A 24,152-nucleotide genomic window follows, 5' to 3' on the forward strand; every position below is an offset into this window, starting at 1 on the left:
CTTGAAAACATTGACAAGAAAAAATACTCTTGATTCAATCGGGTTTTTGCTTGAATCAAAAGGAAATCCGCTCATATTAAGAGGCTTGGTTCTTGATTTAAGCCAGATTCTGATTGAATCTAGAGTACTTTTTCTTGTCGATGTTTTTAAGAGTCTATAGACTCTAGAGTCAATGTGTTTTTGTTTTCCAGTGTGTTTTCAAAATCGTGCAACTTCTTTTCTTTTAAAAATACTTAACATATGCAAAGTATTTTTTACATAGATATTTTCCTTTAAAATTAACAAATTTTTAGTGGGAAAAAAAACTATTTGCTATTTAGGGTGATTTTTTTTGATAATTATGAAGAAGTAACATTTTTACAACACACAATCATGCTGGTTTCTTTTTGCTGAATGCGATCCAAATGTGATCCAATTTCACATTAGGTTTCATTAGATTTCTTGTTATCTGAATTTTTAACATAATGGGAGGACATAAGAAATTTTTACCTGGAACCACAGTATTAATTATCAATCATATTTTTATTAGGAAAACTATAATATAAATAATCATTAACAATTTTAAATTCTCAAATAATACTTAACGAACCAACAAGTATCGGTGGAGGTAGATCAGGCGAGGTGATGAAAATTTTCTGATTGTGTAGTAACCACCAGCTAATTTTATCGACCAAGCACCAAAACATTTAACAATAAAAGTGCTTATTTTAGTGAAATTTAGGTGAGTTACATTACCAGCCATGAAATCAAACTTTCTAAAACATTTGATTATGACCTGATTAGCGGTGTTTTCCCCAAGTTATTATATAACACAATTATTTAGGGAAAAAATCATTATCATTTCTTTAAACCACAATTTGCACAAAATGCTGGTTTTCATTTTCGAAAAGGGCGGTATTTATTGGACGTATTTATGCTAAAAGGAACTATGTGCACAGTGTTAGCATGCGACATAGTCCCTTCTAGCATAAATACAACCTATTTACAAATGATCAATTTATTATGCCTTAATGAGTCCAGCCAGCTTTTTTTTCAGATGTATGAGGAGCGTAGACTTATTATATTGGATCTTCATCAATGAGAGGCGTTGCACAATAGCAAAACTGAATAACCATCGTTGCCAAAAATGAAGGATCAACATGCGTGACATTTTTGAAAAAAATAAGAATGAAAGATGGAGAAAAAGCTCCCATATCTTCATATCACTTTGTTACATTTTCATAATACTGGATACTTCTATTTGAAACAGGTTGGTAATGACGGTGGGATGGAAGTTGAGAGGTATAGCATCTAGTTATCGATCAGAAACGTGACTCCTTTTTCTTCGACAAAATTATATTCCGTGAAATCCACTTCCTGTGGACAAATGATATGAACAAAATTTAATTAATTTTTTAAATTTTGATGTTTCATGCGATTGATATTTCATGAACAAAGGTGATTTTCTTCGGCAGCTTTGCGTTTCAGTTTTAATTGAGGGTCCATCCATTATTATGTCAAATAGTACGCTGTTCGTATTTCGGGTCTTGACTATTTTGAGTAAATTAATTTAAAGTACGCATGTTCCATGCAATTTTATGCAGGAAACAGGTCAAAACTCCATTTTTAGCCTCAAAACCTCATCTTGGGTCTTAGGGCCCTAGACGATTCTTAAACTTCAAACTGTATTTCTCAAAATTACAACAAACACCTAACATGATGTTACATAGATCCCTCATAATGTTAAAGTAAACTAGTACCTATCAAACGGTTCCTCAATTAAGACATACTTTCAAGGTATACGTACATATGAGTCGCTTTCACAGCACTCTCTGGCGCTCTGCGACGTCTATCCGCCACAAAACTCTATTCTCCCACAACCCACTTAAAGGTTCACCCATTTGTAAGGTATACTTTTTGTAAATTTGGAATTTATAGCTTGATGTCTCAGCTGTAAGCGTTTGATCATTTTGCTTTAAACTCTTATGCATTATCTTATGAGGAGGATTGCATCTAAAAAATCAATAACTTATACCTGAAGAAAAACCTGTGGTTAAGATTGCCACACCAGTGGGTTTTCATGAGATTTTTTAATTTATAATAGTCATAAGCGATAATTATGGTATTTTTATCATTAAGTTATAGTTTTACCACTTACATCGGTGATTATACCGTCACGTTGGTAATAATTGCATTTAATGGTAAAAATACCACTAAAACTGGAGCCACTATGAATGAAAATTCGAAAGAAACACGATCAATATGGTGTAACAACCGTAGCTCTTTTTTAGTGTACCGAACAAGAAAAATGAGGTATTTTGAGGTGTGTATAAGTATATGAAAAAGTAGGAGCTCACATTTGTATCGGCCAATTCCAAGTTGTAAAAGTCCATGCCGTCAGCTTTCCTATACAATGGACCAGCATGCCACGTTCCCCGGTTCAGTTTCATGAACTTGGGACCTGAAATTCTGAACACGCGGATTTCGTCTGCCGATGGGGGCATGTAGTAATGTCCTGCATATGACTGCACCAGTTTCTTCTTGTCTTCATCGTTAACTTCTTCTGGTTTCACTACAGATGCTTTTGCTACACCCATGTACCAGACGTGACCCCCGTTGGAGCCAAGGCATTGGGTCGTTCTTGCATGATGCGCCATCTTTTCGAATTTCAGTTGCCGGTCTGGCAGATGCATCATGTATAACCTGAGGAAATCGTAAAATGGGATCAAAGTAAAATAAAAGTACCAGAAAAACTAAATGTTGTAATAAGAGTTAATAGACCACTAGACAAGGTGCGCCACACAATGCATGTTTCTGCATCAGAATTGTACTTGAAATTCGATGGGCGCATTGAAACTTTCCAAATTGATGGTGAAACTGCGGATATATGTACCTCAGCTCGCGGTATTGCAGACTTCCTGCCTTAGTTACCTTTCTACGTAGAAAACTACCAAACGTCAATTTTTGAAAATTTCGGTGAATTTTATTGTCTGCGTGATGGGTAATCTGGGAAAACCTCAAGTCATAATGCTAGTTAGGTCTTTTCTTAAAAAATAAAGTAAGATGAGACATTATGAAACACTGCAACCGAAGTACGTAGTTTATTGGTTTCATCGTCAAAATTTCACACTTCCTGCTCACATAGAAACTAGATATATTGAGTTTCATCGCAGTATACACTGATTTGAGTTACATCTTTTCAAAGAATAAATTTTTCAGAGGGTAGAAGATTATAGGTAGATTTTTTGAAGCACCACTACCAAACTGCTAACAAATAACATATAATTATGCAGTTTTATAATTTAAGAGTTTTATATAAGTCGTACATTTTTGTTTTTGAGTTTCGATCGACCAGGCACACACTATACTGATTAGTTATTACGTATTGCATTTATTACTGAAGATCCGTCCAAGCACTAAGTTTTAACGTCTAATACGTATATCACATCATCACTCTACGGTATTAAAGAGATGCATGGAATATTTTTTGTGTGTTTCTGCGTTGTTTTGCGCCCTTATTATTGAATGTGCACTTGAGTGCTTTCTGATTTTTTAAGAGAGGAGGGATTGAACATCAAATATGCTAAAAAAAAAAAAAAAAATAAATAATTTACCTGGGAGTCCCTTGCGACAGGTCTAGTTGCGCATCATCAGGACCATATTTATGATCATTTGCCATTGGTCCACAGATTTGTCCATATTCCTTAAAGCTCTCTGGGGTTGCTTCAATCGGTTTCAAGGTCACTATCCTCAATCCTGACGCAGGGGCCTTCGTTCCCATTTCTGGTTTCTGTCAAAAACTTCAGTTTTTAATTTCAGGAGAAAGCTTACAACTAAACTACAAGAGTTGAGAATTACACTAAACTTTACATTCGTTCGTAGTTATAGTTCACTGAGAAAGAAGTGGCTTGATTTAAGCAGAAGTATCCCTTCCTGCATCAAGAATGAGATAGCTTGAAACAAGTACATTTCCATTTGATGCTAATAACCTCTTGATAAAAGCATTTTTAGACCATAGTCACTTGGAGCAATTTAGTTACGTTCTTTCGTCTAGGAAACGACAAATTATGGCAGAAAAAATTCCGATGCTTGATTTCGTACCTTGAATATTTGACCCTCGGCAGATGGAATCTTCCGGAAGCTCATCACAGTTTTAAAACCCTGTCACACAGAGAACAAAATGAAGATGCAGTGTGAGGAAATGAGTATCCCCAGCAAGTGAGTCTAGAGGATTACTGCGTCCTGAGGAAAAACGGCGTATGAACCTTCAGGCGTCGCCAAATTTTCTTTGATAAAACATGAATTCCCTGGTAAACTCATGAATATTTTCCTGACAATTCTTAAGATAATTTTGTTCGTACTTTGAGCTAAAGTTCCTGAAACTTTCAAGGAAAAATATTAATAAGTTTCCTTAAAAATAAAAATCTCATGAAAGAAAATTTGGCGACTCTCGAATGTTCATACGGCGTTTTCCCTTAGCACGGCGGATTAGGAGAAGTGGACGTTATTTTTGTCGACCGCGGCCTGTTCCGTGGTTCTACAAAGTTGCTCTTGCGCGCGGACTGAGAGAAGAAGAACAGTGGCGTGGCGTGAATAATCGATTATCGATATCTCGCCATTTGAAGCTATGGTAAAGAATCGATTACTAAGGTGTTCGCTGCGAACACCCTGATAATCGATCTTTTTTCATAGGTTTAAATGGCATATCAATCGATATATCGCAATTCTCGCCACGCCACTGGAACCCGCGACTGGGCTTCATTAAAAGAATCAGCTGCCACTAAATGCCGTCGGCTCAATCGTCTGCAACGATTAATGATTCGATTCTTCTGCTGGGTTGTCCGCTTGCACTCTTTCGGAATCGGGATATTTTTTCACGTCTCTAATTGAGGAGTGTAATAGATCAAGGGACCGTGGGCTTCTTCCTTCGTTGCCAAACGTTTTATTCGCCAACCACCTTTGTATTGTCGATTTTTCGCGGGGCCAGACGGTAATGTAGCATTGCGTCCATGATATTGGACTCCATGCTCACCTATAGAATGTTCGGCTGCTCATCACGTCCAAGATCTTGGACTCCATGCTCACTTGAACGAGGACCATTTGGACCGCATTTTGCAATTTACAACTATAAAGTCCGGCTCTTCTGGAAAAACACTTATGTGCAGAGGGAAACTAATGGCACATACGTTGCTTTTAAACCGGGCTAGAATCTATGGGTCCAAATTGCAAAATGTAGTCCATTTATTCTCAAAAAATCAAAGTGAGCATACCGTCCAAAATTGAATCAGTGAGAACGAAAACACCAACTCGGTATCCCGAAAATGCTCAATTTTCATTTGAGACAGCCAATTTTCATAAAGATAATTGAAGTTAGCGCATCTGTTCCAACTCGGACCTTTGAAGTGTCCTGAAGTACTTGTCTTTCGGCACCAAACATATTTTTCTCAGACTAACTTCTTCACCTACCGTGCAGTTTTGTATGCGCCTTGATTACTGTCATTTTTTCAAGTTGGTGTGTTTTCGTTCTCACTGATTCAATTTCTATACCATGGGAGGTCCTCAATGGCGTGGCGTGCTTTGTAATGTATCGTTTAATCTGCCATTTATTATAGAAAAGGATCGATAAACAGGGTGTTCGCAACGAGCGCCTTAATGATCGATTCTGTAACATAGCTTCAAATGGAGGAATATCGATGATCGATCATTCAAGCGCCTTGCAATGTAGATGTTGCATGTGTGAGTAATTTGCGATTTGACTGTTGATTATTTGTATAAAATCGCGAGAAACACGATGGTGCCCCTGGTTTTTTTCTGAAATCAACTCCCAAGCTCACAAAAAGTTCTCAAGTTGAGGCCAAAATGGAGGGGATATTCCATGCTACCCTGAGAGTCCACCTCTACATCAAGACAAACTCTCCATGCAAAGATAGGGAGCAAATACATTAGCAGGGTTGCCGTGTTCTCAGTTCTAAAGTCCCCAAATAAGGTGGCAACCCTGCTAATGTATTTGCTCCCTATTTTTGCATGGAGAGTTTGTCTTGATGTAGACGTGGACTCTGAGGATAGCGTGGGATATCTCCTCAATTTTGGCCTCAACTTGAGAGCTGTTTTTGAGCTTGGGAGTTGATTTCAGGGAAAACCAGTGGCACCATCGTGTTCCTCGCGATATTTTACATAAGAATCAACAGTCAAATCGCAAATTCCTCCCACATGCAAAATCTCCATTTGAGGCCCTCTGTACAAGGTCTCAAACTTATTTCGTCCCTGTGCTTCTCCACCATCAAAGAGTGGCAACGCGGCGTTTGTTAGAGTGTCCGCATGTCCGCCAGCGACAAATAAATAACCGCGGGCACCAATCAGAAGGGTTACTGCTACCGTCACCACCGCAACCGACAATCACCATCGACCGGACATCTACCCAACAGGTGCTTCGCTCTACGCAGCGTCCGACCCACCATTAATAGTTCCACCCCCCTCCTCCACCCCATCCGGCGATTTTTGCTCCTACTTTTTAAACTCCTAATTAGGATTTTACGGTCGTTTCCAGGGAAAAAAGTAAGGAGCCCAGCTCTGTGTCTGTGGTGCCTCTTTTTTTTATTTCCCCCTTTTTTTTCTTATCTCGATGATTTATACGTTTTAATTAAGTGACCACGTCTGAGGAACGAACGGACGTGCCTCGGGCCACCGTTGCGAGTTATTGGACGGATTTCTGCCGAACGGCACTACGTGCATTATGACATGAGCCCTGTTATGCGCATATTCTAAAGGGTCTCAGGGCTCATGTCTTAATGCACATAGCTCCGTTCGGCTGAAATACGTACTATTGGTCTCGAGTCCGCGAGGAATTTTTTTTTTTTTCAACCGTCGCTTCCTCGCGGAGGATATTGGCCGGGCTGTTTCGTGGGGTGTGTTTTAAATTATTGGCCTCAGGAATTCGCGAATTCGCGATAGGGCATCTGCTACGTGTTGCTCGACGGTCTGTTGGTCAAGGCGTCTTAATTTCGTCGATTCCTTTCCGTTTGACGGGGAAACTCAACCAGAGATAACGAGTGCGACACCACGTATCTCTATTATTTAAAAATGGCATAGCTTCTTCCTCTTTTGAAGTAACAGATGCGGTATGGGACTTGAAAATCATCGAAAATCTCCAGCCCTAAAAGAGGGAAACCTGTGTTTAGTTTTACTCATAGAATATGGGAATCGCTGGAATGGCTAAAGTGCGAAACAATGAGGCTCCAACGTTGTTGCTGTGAAAAGTGAACGACGGTATAGTTATGAAGCTATTGAGACTTACATTGCCGTGCTAAGGAAGAACGTTGTATGAACATTTGAGAGTTGCCAAATTTTCCCAGATAAAACATAAATTTTTGGTAAAAAGTTATAAATATTTTTCCTTGAAATTTCCAGTTATTTAAGATTGAAGTAAATTATGTAAGAAAAAACTGAAGAAAAATATTAACAGTTTGTCCAATAATTTCGATTTTTATGTGAGAAAATATGACACCCTCTGAAGGCTCATATAGCGTTCTTCCTCAGCACTGAAGTATACACAGACGTTCTTTTTCACGATGAGGGGCACGCGAAAAACAGAGGGACGCAGCGAGGTGCAAAGAGTGCACCTATACGAAGCTGATTGAAACTGCACGAAGGTTAGAAGGATGATATTTAGATGAACTATTATTTTTAAACATTATTAAGTACTTATAAGAAACTTAATTGGATAGAAGCTGAACTATAAATTGCACGGGTCCGGTATTTTGACTCCAGGCTACAGCTGAGGCCGCTGTTGCGACGTCGGTGCGGATTCGCGAATCCGACGATGAGACCCGCTCCGTGAAATCAGGGCTATCGAATAGACTCTTTTTTGCAGCACTGGAAAAAAACACATCGGATCTAGCGTCCAGACTCTTAAAAACATCGACAAGAAAAAATACTCTTGATTCAATCAGATTTTTGCTTAAATCAAAAGGAAATCCGCTCAAATTAAGAGGCTTGGTTCTTGATTTAAGCTTAAATCTGATTGAATCAAGAGTCCTTTTTCTTGTCAATGTTTTCAAAAGTCTGGACTCTAGATCCAATGTGTTTTTTGTCCAGTGAGTAAGGAACTATTATTGGATCTCGTTTAGCGGAAAGGAACCAAGCTATATTAGTTGTTGCAAAATTTAACCGGGCAATTTGATTTTCTACAAGAGAGCTTGTACGCGGATTCATTTAAACATTTTATGGAATGTGCTGCGCACTTTGCAGAAAATTCACCGAAATTCGCAGAAAAATCCGCACAACAGTTTTCATGTAAAAAATTAAATAACCCAATTAAATATAGCAATAGCTGATGTGACTTGGTTCCTTTCTGCTTAACGCGGTCTATTTTAGGCTTATTTGTTAAAAAGAACTTAAAACATTGGTACCTCCACTTCCTCTTCTTCGGAAAAGGTGGCACATTGTATCTGTGTGCACAAATCTCAAATCATATCATATCATACTCTGTGATATAAAATCAACGCGTAACAAGGAATGCGTAAGGCGCGAAGCGCTTCGGGGGGTTGGACCCGGAAGCGGTTAGGGAACGTGCTCCCTATGTATTTAATATTCTCAGGATTAAAAAAGGAAGCCCATTTCTTGAAAAGCAATTAAAATTAAACCATGATTTAAGCCACGGCGTAAAGGCTGAGAGAAATTCTACTTATACATTTTAATAAACCCAGTTATCTTGCACTCAAAACCCACGCCACCTTATTCTGGCACCAAACACGACAAAACGTGGCCTAACATGATGAGATAGGATTATACATTCTTGCAAAAAAGTTTTGCACTCTTCAGAGATAATAAAGATAAATGCATAGAGTCCTAACGTGACTAAGACAGGAAGAAAAACAATTCGGTTACAATAGAGGTTACAATAAAGGTTACAATAAAGGTTACAATAAAGGTTACAATAAAGGTTACAATAAATCACTGCATATGGAACTCTAAGGATCAATGACGAAGCGTGAATGATCGATCGGTTATCGAGATTTCCCCATTTGAAACTATGGTAAGGAATCGATTATTTAGGAGTTCGGTGCGAACATTCTGTTCATCAATCCTTTTCCATAGGTTTAAATGACAGATCAACCGATACATCGCAAAGCAGGTCACTCCACCGCTGAAGATTTCGGTCAAGGCAACAGTGATTTTCAGTCCTACAAACTGAACTTCAGTTTGAATAACCGAAAATTTGTGTGAAATACACGATGCTCACTTTTCGTCTGTCAAAAATTTCAATTCCCATTCCGGAAATATGTAATGTAATATATGATGAGCTGAAGTTTTTATTCTACTCAATGTATTGGACCCCTGAATCGGAGCTAACGAAGCAATTTATCACCGATGGTCCTTCAAAAATGTGTCTAAAATGATTCATCGATCAAGAGATTTGAGAATGAATCTTTGAACCAGGAACTTAAATCTTTCCGTTTATTCGCAAAAGCTCAGTTTTTTACCCCTAGAGATCGAGGAAGCCCAATGTCATAGAAAACTTGCCAAAAATAGTATGGTTCGCGATATGCATACCATTCTGAGATTGCATGATGGACTCAAACAATTCTTATTTCACAAGAATGAAACTGAAATTTTTGTTTAAAATTTTGCTAGGTTTCACGCGTGCAGTCGGATCGATCCTCGATCAACCGATATCGATACATAAAATAACAATTTGGTGGGTGAGAATGAGCTAGCGGCCAAAATCTGAATCGCTTTGTCACCCTATACTCCTCACAGTCACGCGATGGTGCAAAGATCAAGTGAGGTTAGTGATTACTCACTCAGCGCACTTGATTCGAAAAAGACACTGCATTCTTCAAGCTTCCCTACTAAGTCAGTACGTAATAGCACACTCTGTTTGTACACAATTTTCATTGGTCCTAGGTATCGGTTTTTAATTTTTTGATTGGTTGAATCTCGATCCAACCGATAACCAGGTCGATTCTTAAATAATCCGGACGAATTAGACACGGAAAAAAAGTGCTAGGGGTTATCCCCAAAAATTGTGGTACTATATACCACAATTTGTTGCATGATACGGACATTTCTAATTCATTGTGGTAGAACCGCAACTCAAGTTAGGGTAGTACCGCAACATTTGCACGGAGGAAAAAACCTCGTGCGTGGGACCCGAAGTTCAGGTCATATGGATCTCTGAAGTTTTCAGATTGAGCATCTGAACACTTTCGGTTTAGCTGTCGCGGTTCGATTCACACATCTGAAACTTCAGTTCTTACATCTGAAGTAATTCAGATGTAAGGACTGAAGTTTCAGATGTGTGATCCAAACCTCAGCAGCTGGACCTTAAGTGTTCGGATGCTCAATCCGAAAACTTCAGAGATCCATATGACCTAAACTTTGGGTCCCATGCACGAAGTTTCTTTTCCGTGTGGGTTAGTAACCTAATTTATTGGGGTACGACCACGATTAATTCGTGTACTACCACAATCAATTCGTGTACAACCCAATTGAAAATGTCCATATCACACAACAAACTCGTGCTTTCTTATCCGTGGACTCTACTATTAACAGGAGAAAAATCGATCTATCAATTATAATTACTCGATAAAAATAGAATTTTCTAGTGGAAACTCAGCAACTTTATAAAGTAGTTTCGTTCTTTAGTCAGAGAAACAGCGATATTTGAAACCATCTCGGCTTCAAACTTTGGTCTAAAACTTGACAACTACGGGTTTTATTGGCGGGAAGCTTCTTGGCCAGCCCTCCCCGGCTCCCGTTGCAAGAATGAGCCAGGACGTCGATAATAATGCCATAATTTTAAAATTGACTTAATACCTAGCCGTCAAATTTTACATTAAAACCCTGAATTTTCGCTTGCTTTCAGAGAGAAAAGGCCGGTCCTCGATGTGAACTTAACAACGGTGTAAATAGGCCACGTAGAGTGAGCATGGCCTTTGGATCCGGAAAATGAGCGGTAATGGTGGTATCGGCGATGCGCGAACTCAGTGCCCATTCCGTCATTTCGTCTTCCCTCTGATGTAAGGGCGTATCTCGATTCTTACGTGAGCCCTGTTTCACATATAAATCCATGCTTTCTGGGGCTCATGCGGAAATCTAGATACGCCCTTACGTCAGAGGGACGACGATTTACTCGTATAGATTGCGCCACCGGGCTTTGGCGGCCTCAGCTTCTGGACAGCTCGGATCCTCCCATTCCGCGAGCCGGGGAAATTTCCTCCCTGTTCGAGTGTGTGCCTCATAGAGTAATTGGTAAATCCCTCTTGACTTAAGTGTAGGTCGTCTATTGTAGTCAAATTTAACAAAAAATATCCCATCTCGAAGAACTTTTATCTTCACGGTAAAAAAATCTGAAACGAACCTATGTCCATTGGTTTAGATGCCACGACTATCCTGCCGTGCTAAGGAAGAACGCCGTATGAACATTCAAGAGTTGCCAAATTTCTCTAGATAAAACATGCATTTTTTACGACACTCATGCATACTACCTTGAAATTTGCAGATATTTTAGATTAAATTGCCTAAAAAATTGTCTGAAAATGTTGGAAAAATATATTCACAATTTACCCAGTAAGTAAATTGAGTTTTTATCGAAGGAAACTTGGTAACGTCTGAAGGCTCATATGGCGTCTTTCTTTAGTACGACAGTATGAATGTAAGTTGACACATCTAAAAATGTCTACGTTAATGGTAAAATTGGATCAGTTTGAGTTACTTTTTTCACTCAGATTAACTAAATTTTTGGTTAAATCGACCGAAACCATATGTAAGTTACTCTGAGACATCTGGGGCTAAAAAAAGGGTCCTGTAGGAACTAATGTACTCTAATTTCTCTCAATGTCATTCAAAGGTTGCAGCTAGCGCGTTGAACTATGACCAAATTCGGTCCAGATGATCCACCTGATTTTTAACGAGGTAGGTAACACGTTTGTAATCAAATGTAGTCAACGTAACCCAAAGATTTGGTCAATGTAACCAAAAGAAAGACTAACCAAAACATTTTAACCGCCGGTTCAGGTTACTTTGTGTTCTACTTATTCCCTTATTAACACAATATGACGGTCACTCTTGCATACGCTTTGAAAGTTCACTAGAAGAGCAGGAATAGATCTTTTTTTTCTTCTTCTTCTTCCTCTTCTTCCACGAACAACTAGGGCATAGCCCTGTTTGTCAGACCATCCAGTATCGAGCACAATAAACTACAATATAAACATTAAAAATCTAAATATTTAAATGGTCCTTTTTGAAACAAGTAGAAACCGCATTGTTGGAACAAAATACGCACTTAGGTGCTTGCTGAAAATATGAAATCTTTGACTTAGTGTGGTCGACCCAAGTTGAAACAACAAGCAATTAACGTGGCTGTCAGTGCGCCGGGCAACCTTGAGTCGCTAATCGTATTAATTTTTCTCCCTTCAGCCGGTCTGCGCATGCGCGCGCATTCGCGGCCAATGGCGGGGGGGGGGGGGTTTGGTTGCGAATGGAAGAGTCGCGGAATGCGTTTAGTTGGCCGGAAGCGAGGAATGATGAGCGGCTAGGCGCGTGGTTCGGGGTTCGCGAGTCCGCAGTAACGCTGTCTGATTAAGGAAAAATCATTGCTTTTTAGGCTTAAAATAACATATTTCGAGGGATTTTCGTCGGAAAACTGGCAACCCTGATCTGCAACTCTGCTCATTGGAAAATAACTATTAGATCTTGCGCGCTCTGTTGCCGAGCGGACAAAACAGAGGTTTTCCGACTCTGGAAGAAAATTTGAAGCAAATATTCTGACTTACGAAAGCATATTTTCAAACTCAAAAAGTTTAAAATGTTTGATGTGCTCAAATTTTAATGAGCCTCGGCAAATTCTCACAGTAATTGATAATTAAAAAATATTGATCATTGGGCTGCAATTGCACCAAAGAGGACCGACTTGCACTGTTAAAAATTATTCTGGCCTGAGTGGCCTGAGTGAAATGTTATGGAGCTATCCTGCCTGGAGCATCGAGTGACAAAATTTTGCGGTGAGTTAGATAGCTCGCTCTGGCATGGGAAGCTCCTTGTAGCATGTGTCACTCCAGGAAAGACAGCTGTATGCTCGGGAGAGATACTTTCCACTCAGATTTAAGATACTTAAGAAGAAACAGAGCTATAATTTTTCTGCGCATCATCAACGCGCATTGACCGTTACAATCTTATTCTGGAATTCACGACTGCGACGGCGTCAGTCTCCAGCCAGTGGCTTTTGCGTGAACAGTGATTAGTTGCGACTCGTGAAGGTGTACAGCAAATTAAATTTTGTTTGAAGGCTTTCCAGGATAATACCCAATGGATCCCATACCAAAGTGTTCGCTGAGTTCCTAACACGACGGAAAATAAAAATTCGTCCTAGTAGAATAGCCTACCTCCAGGAATTTTGAAAACGCCGGTAAGGGCAGCAGTTTTATGAAACTAGGTTTAAGAGGAAAAATACATATTTCGTACCATTATACTGCAAAGTTGTATCTCTTTCTCTTTTATAGCTTCATTCCTTATCGCTTGTTGATTTGCATGTGCATGGTAGTTTATTTAGATTATTCCCTATTTAAAACCATCATGTTGCTCCCGTTAATGGATTATTTGCTTTTAGTTGTACTTCCTTGTCAAGTATCTGTAGTTTCCTTAGTGAAAGTTCGTTATGCGTCTGGAGATGGCACTGTATGCCGAAAAACCTCAGGTGTATTGAATAAAATTTTGCAGTATAATTCTACGAAATTGTCATTTATTCTTTTTAGCTCGTATGATATTTTTGGGCATCAAAGCCTGATTATAAGGCGTGGCGTGGCGTCCAGTAAAGTTAGAATTCTGTTATCGTGTATATTTATTTTTTAAGCTTACACTGAATTTATGTTCACAAAATACTTAATATCTTTAAAACTTTTCTTTGTCTAAAAGCGTTTTCGAAATTACTGGAGACAGCTGTTCAGCTATGACAAATATTGATTTTCCGTCGCGTGTTTGCAACTCAAAAAACACTTTGGCTCCGAATTTGTGGGATATCGGCCCGAAAGTTCCTCAAACATGATTTGATTTGCAGTACAACTTCACATCTTTTCAAAAAAAAGAACATACATTGCAGTTACAGGTGGAAGGGAAAGGCAGAAGAGGGAGGGAGGAGAGGGAGGGGGGAGAGGGAGGGGAGGAGAGGGAGGGGAGGAGAGGAGAGGGAGGGGAGGAGAGGGAGGGGAGGAGAGGGAGGGGAGGAGAGGAGGGAAACGGATCGGGGTATGAGACGGATGCCAGGGGTAAGGGGAGGGCAGTCGCCAGCGACGCAGCCCGTCCTTATGCCTGAGTTACTTTAGCTCAGCATTTCCATACTTACGTCGGAGATTTTCAACTCCGTGGAAATTGGCCCTGAGCGATGAGTGACTTCCGAGCGACTTCCTTATATAGGTCGTGCTCTGAGCTAATTTTTTTTAACAGTGTGTCTGTTGTAGTTTTGAAAGAAAACAGAGGAAGAAAGTGTTAAAATCATTTACAAGTTTTTAATAGTTTATCTGGGTGATATAGATGCGTATGCACATTTATTGCAAAGGAACAAAATACCGCTTATCTGCAATGTCGTGGCCTGTTTTGCGATATATCGATTGATAGCTGCCATTTAAATCTTTGGAAAAGGATCGATTGTCGAGGTGTTCGCGGCGAACAACTTATTGATAATCGATTCTTTCCTACAGCTTCAAATGGAGAATTATCGATGATCGATCATTCACGCCACGCCACTGCTTATCTGCAAACTGACGATTTTACAGGACGAAGAAAAAAACTCGCCATTTTTGTTTTGAGGTTGAGTTAGAAATTTTTTTAATGCATTACAGCGCTTCCATGTGGAATTGGTAAAAACTAAACATCAGCTTGCGTAAATCATACTGTAGAATGCGACTAAGTCACTAGTTTATTTTATCCAGAATTGTCGGTTAAGCATAGTATTGTTTTTCTTAGCCCTCGACATCATCAAGCATATAGGAAGCATAGTCTTAAAGGGTGACGCAAGACTGTGTTTAGAGTAACTTATTGCAGTATAATAGTTGTAAGACGGAAGAAACAGGTGTGTGTTCATACCTGGTTGCAGGGAAGATTCTCCGATGCTGTATGTCAGCAAAAATGCTGCAAGGCTGAAAGGAAACACACACTGAATATCCACAACCGTAAGACAAGACTCAGAGAATCACACTAAATGCGTATACGAGCCTGGGCTGACATCAAATGATCGAATAGAGAAACGCAGGAGGCCAATCATGGGAACAACTGCGATCAACAGCTACAGATTAATATATTCTCGACTTAATTTTTCCACTTCATGCACTGGCATTTCATTGACAGAATCCACTCTGTTATGGATGCTGACTTGTTTTTAAGAATTTATAATTAGAACATTCACGTTTACGCACTGAATTTCACGGAAGAAGCACACCATCTGCGTCAAAGTCCTAGCTACTCACGCGTCTAACTTCCTCCGTTCTTTGTTTTAAGCATACCCAACAGCCTCAATGATGTCATATGTGCATTGGTTATCTTATCTTTTTGACATTTATTCATGCTTACAATTGAGAGCTAGTTGAAAAGTAGGCTCAGCGAATCTTCAGTTTATCAGATTATAATGTTTACCCACAAAACTCACCACACAAATTTCACGTTAAGTACCTAGATAAGTTTGGCAAACAAAAATCCCCCCCCCCCCCCTCACTTACACACATATAGACGCATTTAGCATACTCGTAGAGGTACGGGGCTTGAGATTTGCATTAAAACATGGGGATAGGATGGAATTTGCTTATAGACTAAAAACAAAAAATGGGCCCTATGTTTATCAGGAGACGAGTATTATTTTTTAAACAAAAAAGTCCCAGCAGAGGGTTAGAGATGCTCTTTTTTTAAAAAAATTAAGTTGGTGAGGTATTTCCAAATTCACAGATTGTCAGAATGAGAGACTCAGAAAAAAGTCACCGATATAGATATGAACCGAGGCAGTACGGGTTCAAGTCTTTGTCGATGCGCAATTCGAACCAGAACAACAGGAAACAAAGGAAGCGTCGAAAGCTGATGAACTGTCCACATAGATTGAACAGAAATCGATATTTGGCTCCTTCGTAGACGGATCAATCGAAAATGATATCGATGTATCTATCACAGAGCACGCGGCTAGTCGAACTACCGGGAGTTGTATGCGTGCCTACCCTTGTAGGGCCGAAAAAATTCGCACTTGAAAATACCACGGTGATCATCGAACCGACAATTAATTGTAGCGAAGTTGTCCGTGGACGGCACATCGCATGGCCAGTTTCGTCCGGTTGTCCAGGCCGAACTGTTGCCAAAATGGACCCGATCAGGAACGGTTTCGCTGGACAGGAAGAATCGCTGTGACCTTTCTATTCTTCCTTTTTTTCATAAAAGGTGGACGGAAAGAATACTAGGTGCATGGAAACATTAAAAGGATCGGCGACTATTTTAACTCTCAGGAGGCGCTGATTGCATAGACGTGCAATTGAAGGCGATCTACGATTAGTAATATAAAAATTCAAATTCATATTTTTTCAAGTGTATGGGAAGCTGCAATAATAATTGATGAGATCGGCAACTATTTTAACTCTCAGGGGGCGCTGATTGCATAGTCGTGATTGAAGGTGATCTAAAATGAGTAATATACGAATTCAAATTCATATTTTTACCGGTGGATCAGAAATTATCCGGATAACGACGAGTTGGACTACATTTTGAGATTCGGAGCAACAATTTCTGGCTCAGTTTAAGATTAACGTATGTATATCTATTGGAGCTACTTTCAATAGCTGGACTAATATTAGTAAGTCGAATCATTAAAAAGGAAGGAAGAGGCAGATATTGAGTGCAATATTTACAGTATGCAACCGATAGAATAAAGGACAAAGGGAGGTTACTGAACAGCTGAAAATTGTAAAGCGTTGTGAAGTTTTTACACCATCAATTTCCCTACGCTCATTAGTGTTTTAACAAATGAGCCCGGACTTGTAGTTCCTAATTGCAAAGAGTCCAGCCATTAAATACTATTTTTTGGCGATACTGTTCTCTTCTGTAGCACGACTGTGTCGGCAAAGCATATCTCAATATTTTGAGGAGGTCACTGCGTTTGCAAGGTGTTTACGCACCTCGCTCTGTGACCACTGCCCAATTTGCCCCTGCTCAACCCCTTCATTTCCTTTTGCACCTCGAAGCGTCCGGGCCTTGATTGGGTTGCGTTTAACTTAACCGCAACGACTCCACTCCGCATTGTAATTACGCATGCTCCGCAACTCGCTCAAGCCATGCGTCTCTTTGCTCGATTAATAAAAATTTGAAAAACGCTCCTGAAACTGCTCTCGCCCGTAACACAAGCTCAGCGCCACGTTAATGACGGACCCGTACCGGAAAGAACACCGGAAAGAAACACATTGGATCTAGAGTCCGGACTCTTGAAAACATCGAAAAGAAAAAATACTCTTGATTCAATCAGCTTTATAAGCTTAAATCAAGGACAAAGCCTCTTAATTTGAGCGGAGCCTGAGTACGTAAGCCTCCAACTTTCTTTTTTTATAAAAGAGAATAATTTTCAACATATTTGCTCAAATTTGCTTTTATTTTCATCTTGTGTTTTCCCCACCAGTCATTTGTAGTGAAGCCTCAAGGGTCATATAGACAGCGCGGCAGGAAATAGGAGATACGTAATCTGGCCTCGTTTTTTAAACTTTTTTCCTTCATCGGAGCGACGCCTCATCGGCAGCATTGCGAGTTCATGCGTCGCGCCATCGCGCCTTCAATTTTGCACATGCAACACGGACATCCATCGAGGACGAATAGTTGTATCTCTGCGCCGTCGTCAACGTGCGTCCTACTCCTATCATTTTCTCTACTTCCATATTGTGTTTTTTTTTTTTCATATGTCACATTCGTAATGGAGCTTCAAGAGCAGCGCAAGAAACACAGTCGGTTATGGGAAAGACGTAATGGGACCTCGTTTTTCAACTGATCTCCCGAGCCGACGAATCCCTTGCAGCATAGAATTTTGAGTAGTTCTGGTCCCTCGCCATCGCGCCTTCAATTTTGCACATGCAACACGGACATCCATCAAGCAGGAATAGTTGTTTCTTTGCGCCGTGGCTGTCATCAATACTCGCCATTTCCATTGTTCTATGCTCTATTACCAAATTGGTTTTTTTCCGTTTGTCATATTTGTAGTGGAGCTTCAAAGGTCACGCGAGTAATGCAGCCAAATGTAGGAGAGACTTATCCGGTCTCGTTTTCTAACTTTTCTTCTTCATCGGAGCGACACTCAATGGCAGCATAGAACGAAGCACTGCAAGTTCATGCACCGTGTCATCGCGCCTTCAATTTTGCACATGCAACACGGACATCCATCGAGTACGAATAGTTGTATCTCTGCGCCGTCGTCAACGCACGTCCATTATTTTGCTCTATTTCCATTTTTGTGCTTTTTTTTCTAATTCTCATAATTGTAGGGGCGCTCCAAGAGTTACATGAGCAACACGTACATGAACATGAACATGAACATTTACATGAACATAGGAGGACGCGCAATCCGTCCTCGTTTCTTAATTTTTTCCTTATCGCAGCGACATCTCGCTTTGAGCAGAGAGCGGAGCATTCTGTGTTGATTTGTGAAGGAAATTCAAAAAGATGTTTAGAGAAATATACGCAAATCCAAAACAAAAGGGCATTTACAACAAATCAGAACCTGTCCTGTGATGACTTTGGTAACAGATTTAGGGACTCGCTAGGATAATAATGAACTCTTTGTTGTATGATCGTTCAAAATCATGCGTATTTAAAGGAGGATGCTGTAATTAAATGTCTCACTGGACAAAAAAACACATTAGATCTAGAGTCCAGACTCTTGAAAAAATTGACAAGAAAAAGGACTCTTGATTCAAGCAGATTTAAGCTTAAATAAAAAGGAAATCCGCTCAAATTATGAGGCTTGGTTCTTGATTTAAGCCAAAATCCGATTGAAGCAAAAGTATTTTTTCTTGTCGATGTTTTAAGAGTTTGGACTCTAGATCCAATGTGTTTTTCTTTCCAGTGAATGGTGAAACAAACGTCATTTCGTCACCTTCCGGCCAAAGTATCACAGGCGGCGAGAGTTCAAGTATGCGACGTTTAAACATTTCTGCCGCCATTTTATTTTTTTTTTACAGAGAAATTGTTTAACGAAGCTGTCCGAAAATTTCACTGAATTTTCTTTGGGCTGCCAATGAAATTCAGAGAAATCTTCAAGCAGATTCAACCGACAGTTTCTCTGTATTAAAAAAAAAATGGCGGCGGAATTTTTAAACGTCGCATGGCGCTTGCGATACTTTGGCCAGAAGATGACGATTTAGCAATAAAAAATTCATCGCTCTTCTGATGTAAAAGCGTATCTCAATTTTCACGCGAGCCCTGTTCCCAGTATAAATACATGCGTTTTAAGGATCATGTGGAATTTGAGATTCGCCCTTACTTCAGAGGAGAGACGAATTGGTTACGGCATGAATTGAGCTTTTGGTGCCACAGGAATTTACGATAAAAGTACTCTTTTGAATGCGCAACGGAGCTCTTGCATGTGTTAGGTATTTGTGTTGTAAATGCCTCTTCTTGTGTAAAATTTTGCCAGAAAAGCGATGGTGGAACTGGTTTTCTCTAAAATTAACTTTTCAGCTCAAAGAAGCTCTCAAAAATGAGGCCATGAAACTTACATACATATCAAGCCGCTACCTCAGCGCACTAGAGCGCTCTGCGACTCCAAATCGCCATCGGAATCGATCCTCCCACAAATCATCGGGCCAGGAAACTTAAATTTCAAATACCCGTGACATGCAAGAGCTTCGTTTTACAAGATTTTGCCTGCCTCATCCCAAAAGCACTTATCTACGTGCCTGGGGAAACTAATACCAAAACGAGGAGATGACATTACGCAAAAAGAAAGACGTTGAAGGAATGCTTGATCTCGGCTTCGACGCAAGTAAGTTCTGGGGAACAGCGATTAAAATCCCGTGAGAACTCATTGTAAGTGGGTGAATTGAAGTACCTCGTTGTACCTGCCCTCTTCAAATTATTACGTAGAGAACGAATCAGCCAACGGTAAGTTTGGCAATCCGCTAAGTAAGATGTCAACATGAGAACTTAATTCCAATCAAGTGGAACACAGATAATACCAATGATGTCATTTGTCTTTTTAACATTTTGCCAAATTTTATCTTTAAATACTTATATTCTCTCGAGGAGTTGATTTTAGGGAATTTTTCGTTGGTTGAATCATATTCTACGTATTATTTTACATAGGAAAATCGTTACAGAGTGCTTTAGTTCGTACAAGATATCTCAGATAAACATTAAAAATGCCTAAGCACAATCGCAGTGGACAATTCTACGGTACAAAAAAGAAAAAACTCCGTATAAACATCTGGATGTTGCCAAATTTAACATTTTTCCGGAAAATTTCGAATATGTGTCTCTGTAATTTCTAGAAATTTCAATTACAAAAGCATGTAAAAATTTGCTAAAAAAATCAGAAACAAAAATGCATAAACCACCTTCCCCCCAAAAGAAAGCGCACCTTGAATTCGACATTCTGATTCAATGGTTACTCCGTCTCACATACGGCGAAAATCGAATGTTACGATGAGGATGGAATCCTAACCTCAATCTCTGCACGAGGGCACCATACGTTGTCTACCCTTCACCTCCAGCCATCGAATGGCTGCAATTCCCTGATCCTAAATCGCGCATGGGTGGAAATATGTGGAAATAACAGTTTAACTGTTAGACATTTAAATATATGACTTATCACTTTAGTGATAGGTCGATTTGTTTTTCATTGAAAGCGCACAATGAAGAGCAATGATTGTATTTGTAAACAATATTTTAACAAGGAATAACTGGTTATGATCAATCTCTGAGGAATTGTTCTTAGCCTCACGGAAAGAGCCACGCTAGAACTAGATCTTTGCATGGTATTACTTAGATTTTGGTCAGGATATATAAGTAACATGTAAGCAAGCTTAACAAAATTAGTTAGGCACGCATTTCCGCAACGTTGAGCCTCATGTCATACGCTACAGACCAATAGTTTTTCCATTGGTGAACTCATGCATTTATGGATGTTTTCCAGATTTCTTGACGATCATACGTTTAGAGCAAAAATTGGCCCCCAGACGCGGTAAGAATTACAGCTCTATGCATCATGCTTCCTCTTCAAAACACGTTGCATTATATGAATCGAACAACGAAAATTATGGATTTCATTTATGTGCAAGTGTTTAACACTTGGTAAATGAAAAACACAAAATACTTCATTTGTAAAATCTACCTTCCTTTAGAAGTGCGTTGAAACACTTGCTACTATCTCGTTCATGAATTGATTTCCGATCTCCCCGTTGCGTTGCATGAATCCGCAACATTCTGAGGAAACAACACGTGCCTTTTTTCGAAATCCGGACCTTGTCTAGCGGCCCATCGTTTGGAAGTTTTCGAAATTTCTTGAAGTCTCCACATGTAGTGCAAGAATTAGCACACCACAGAATCACTCAGAGCCCAATTTCACCATTGCGAATCATCGGGTATAGCCCTCAAACCTTTTCATGAATGAAGCCATGCACACGTGATTGATGTCGCGACAACCCACTTCCCTTCCGCGGAGACAGAGAGCGCTGCAGTCGAGTCGCCTCTCCACCGCTCCACCTGTCCCGACGACCCCGGGACAATCGCGACGACTGACCTCGGGCCGGATCGGGTCCGATCGGGGCGGCGCGGAAATCCAGAAAAACCGTCGGAAAAAATGAATGATAACACGTAGCTTACCTGAGCTTGCGGAGAGGAGACGACGACGAAAAAAAGAAGAAGAAGAAAAAAAACAACCAAACGAAACTTATTTTAACAATGGAAAACGTTCACGCACGCACACGCACAGGGCCCACGCGGCCATTGTTGTCCCGCCGCCGCGGGGAGGGGGAGGGGGGGAGGGGGTGAGGGGGGAGAGCGGGGGGCGGGAGCAGCATAGTTACGTCTTGTGCTAGGCTTGGTTAGAACCATACTGAGTTGAAAGGCGGCAGAGCTGAAGCAGCCCGCGCCGAGCTGAGTCAAAACATCCTTTGCATGCTAAAAAGGAGCACACCAAACTTATGCATGCAAAAGTATGAATGAGATACAGCTGGGTATCCACATTAGCAATTGTAATGAGCGACTCCCGCCATTCACTCGCCGCGCCGCCGCCAAGTCGGAGGGAAACCACCCCCCAAGCGCCCGGAAAAGCCCCGTTTTTCCCTCGGACCCTCCACCGCGGGGGCTAACGTGACGTAACAGCGAGCCCCCCGCCCCCCACCCCCACCCTGCGTCGCCCATACCGCAAGCGCGTTACGAGCGGAACGTATGCGGTGATATTGTCGCGTGGATCGATCGGGGTTTCCTGCAGGCCGATCATTGAAATCTATAGACAAAGCGGTAGACAAAGAAAACATAGAGAGTTACGAGCGATCCTATTGGTTGAAATGGGTGGTTCCTATAGACTAAGGGAGGAAATGATGGACTAACTATCGGGTACCTCGTGGGTTGCCGTTCCTTAGTCTATTACCCACCTTATTTGTCCATTGCAACCACCCGCTTCCACCAATAGGATCCCTCCATATCTCTTTTGTCTTCTTTCTCTATAGCTTTGTCTATCAGTTTCAATAATCGGCCCGCTGATTTTGTCGCTCTGATAACAAGCCGAAAAACTGGGCTGCGGGCTGATTGTTGAAATTGGTAGACAAAGCTATAGACAAAGATGACAAAAAAGATATGGAGGGATCCTACTTGGTGGAAGCGGGAAGTTGCGATGGACGAAGGAGGTAGGTAATAGACATACTAACGGCAACTCACGATAGACCCCGTTGGTAGCCAATGATTTTCTCCCTTAGTCTATAAGAACTACCCATTTTAACCAATAGGATCGCTCCATACTCCTCATGTTTTCTTTGTCTATAGCTATCAACAATCAGCCCGCAGGAATCTCATTACATGATTTACCCTGAGGGCTGATGATTGGAATTGATTGTCATATCGATAGACGAAGTAGATAGTGAAAAAAATGGAGCAATCATTTTGGTAAAATAAATATGGTTTCCACGAACTGATTGTGGTAGACGCACGGGTCGTAAGACAGTAAGTTAAACTTTTTTAGCCAATGTGCGTCAAAAACAAGCTGAAAATCTCAGTACAGAGCGAAAAAGCTCATATGATCACAATTTTCCATTAAAAAGATATGCTGTTTAGTGCAACACTAGTCTAATCGTATTTCCCTTGAGAAGGAGGTAAGTAATAGACAAATGAACAGAAACCTAGGAGAGATCCTTAAGATAGTCAATCATTTTTCCTCTTAGTTTATACAGTCATCCGTTTCAACAAATAGGATCGCTCCATTTCCCCTCCGTCCTCTTAGTCGATTGCCATATCTAATTTCAATAATCAGCCTGCTGCGAGGGATATATTAGAATAAAAAGGAATACTATCATTCCCATGTTACGCGGAGGAGCGATCTACGAGTGGATAGTCGTCTTCCCACGAAATTCACACCGAGGATTCTTCAATAAACCTCTGAAGCTGGATGGTTCCTTTCCTGGTAGGTTTCGCGACAAGATGCGCGCCAAAAAACGTTTATAAGCAGAACTTTGGAGGGAATGTTGAGATGAATTTTCCGGAAACCTACTGATTTCATCTCACTGAAGCTTTAAAATTCATAATTTTAGAGATCAAAATCCGATCACGGTCGATAAAATCCTAGAAAACTACCAACAATTTAAGAAAAAATAGACCGACATTTAATTACAGCATCGTCCTTTAAAGACGCATGATTTTGAACGATCGTACAACAGAGTTCATTTTTATCCCAGCGAGTCCCCGAATCTGTTACCAAAGTCATTACAGGACAGGTTCTGATTTGTTGTAAATGCCCTTTTGTTTTGGATTTGCGTATACTTTTCTAAACATCTTTTTGAATTTCCCTGACAAATCAGCACGCAATTATTCGCTCTCTGCTCCAAGGGAGATATTGCTTCGATAAGGAAAAAAATTAAGAAACGAGGCTGGATTGCGCCTCTCCTATACTTAGCTGTGTTGCTCATGTGGCTCTTGGTGCTCTCCAACAAGTATAACAATTCGAAAAACAGCTT

The 24,152-nt window shown here is 40.4% G+C and overlaps 2 protein-coding genes across 3 annotated transcripts in view; both read right to left on the reverse strand.

Moving 5' to 3' along the window:
- Positions 1-21,990, reverse strand: part of LOC109030125 (uncharacterized) — a 144,360-nt gene extending 122,370 nt beyond the window's left edge. The window contains exon 1 of the mRNA XM_072302991.1: positions 21,808-21,990. The gene's annotated coding sequence lies outside the window, so the exon portion shown is untranslated. The remainder of the gene's footprint in view (positions 1-21,807) is intronic.
- LOC109030126 (uncharacterized) lies at positions 1,179-15,472 on the reverse strand. 2 transcript variants are annotated; one of them, XM_019040939.2, is made up of 4 exons: positions 15,061-15,472; positions 3,594-3,769; positions 2,337-2,682; positions 1,180-1,356 (listed from the first exon to the last, which is right to left on the reverse strand). In XM_019040939.2, the coding sequence occupies exons 2-4, from the start codon at positions 3,758-3,760 to the stop codon at positions 1,291-1,293; spliced, it is 579 nt and encodes a 192-aa protein (XP_018896484.2). In that variant the 5' UTR covers positions 3,761-3,769; positions 15,061-15,472; the 3' UTR covers positions 1,180-1,290. The 2 variants fall into 2 exon arrangements, with proteins under 2 accessions (XP_072159093.1, XP_018896484.2); XM_072302992.1 differs by lacking the exon at positions 15,061-15,472 and having other exon boundaries at positions 1,179-1,356.
- Positions 21,991-24,152: the final 2,162 nt, after the last annotated feature.

The sequence above is a fragment of the Bemisia tabaci genome, chromosome 7, assembly GCF_918797505.1.
Source record: "Bemisia tabaci chromosome 7, PGI_BMITA_v3".
Classification (NCBI taxonomy): Eukaryota; Metazoa; Arthropoda; class Insecta; order Hemiptera; family Aleyrodidae; genus Bemisia; species Bemisia tabaci.

Coding starts and splice junctions, on each gene's coding strand:
- LOC109030126 (XM_072302992.1), bottom strand. CDS start 3,760: ATGGGAACGAAGGCCCCTGCGTCAGGATTGAGGATAGTGACCTTGAAA. Junction 2,683..3,593: donor CTGTCGCAAGGGACTCCCAG/GTAAATTATTTA, acceptor CGATTTCCTCAG/GTTATACATGATGCATCTGC. Junction 1,357..2,336: donor TGGAATTGGCCGATACAAAT/GTGAGCTCCTAC, acceptor ATTTGTCCACAG/GAAGTGGATTTCACGGAATA.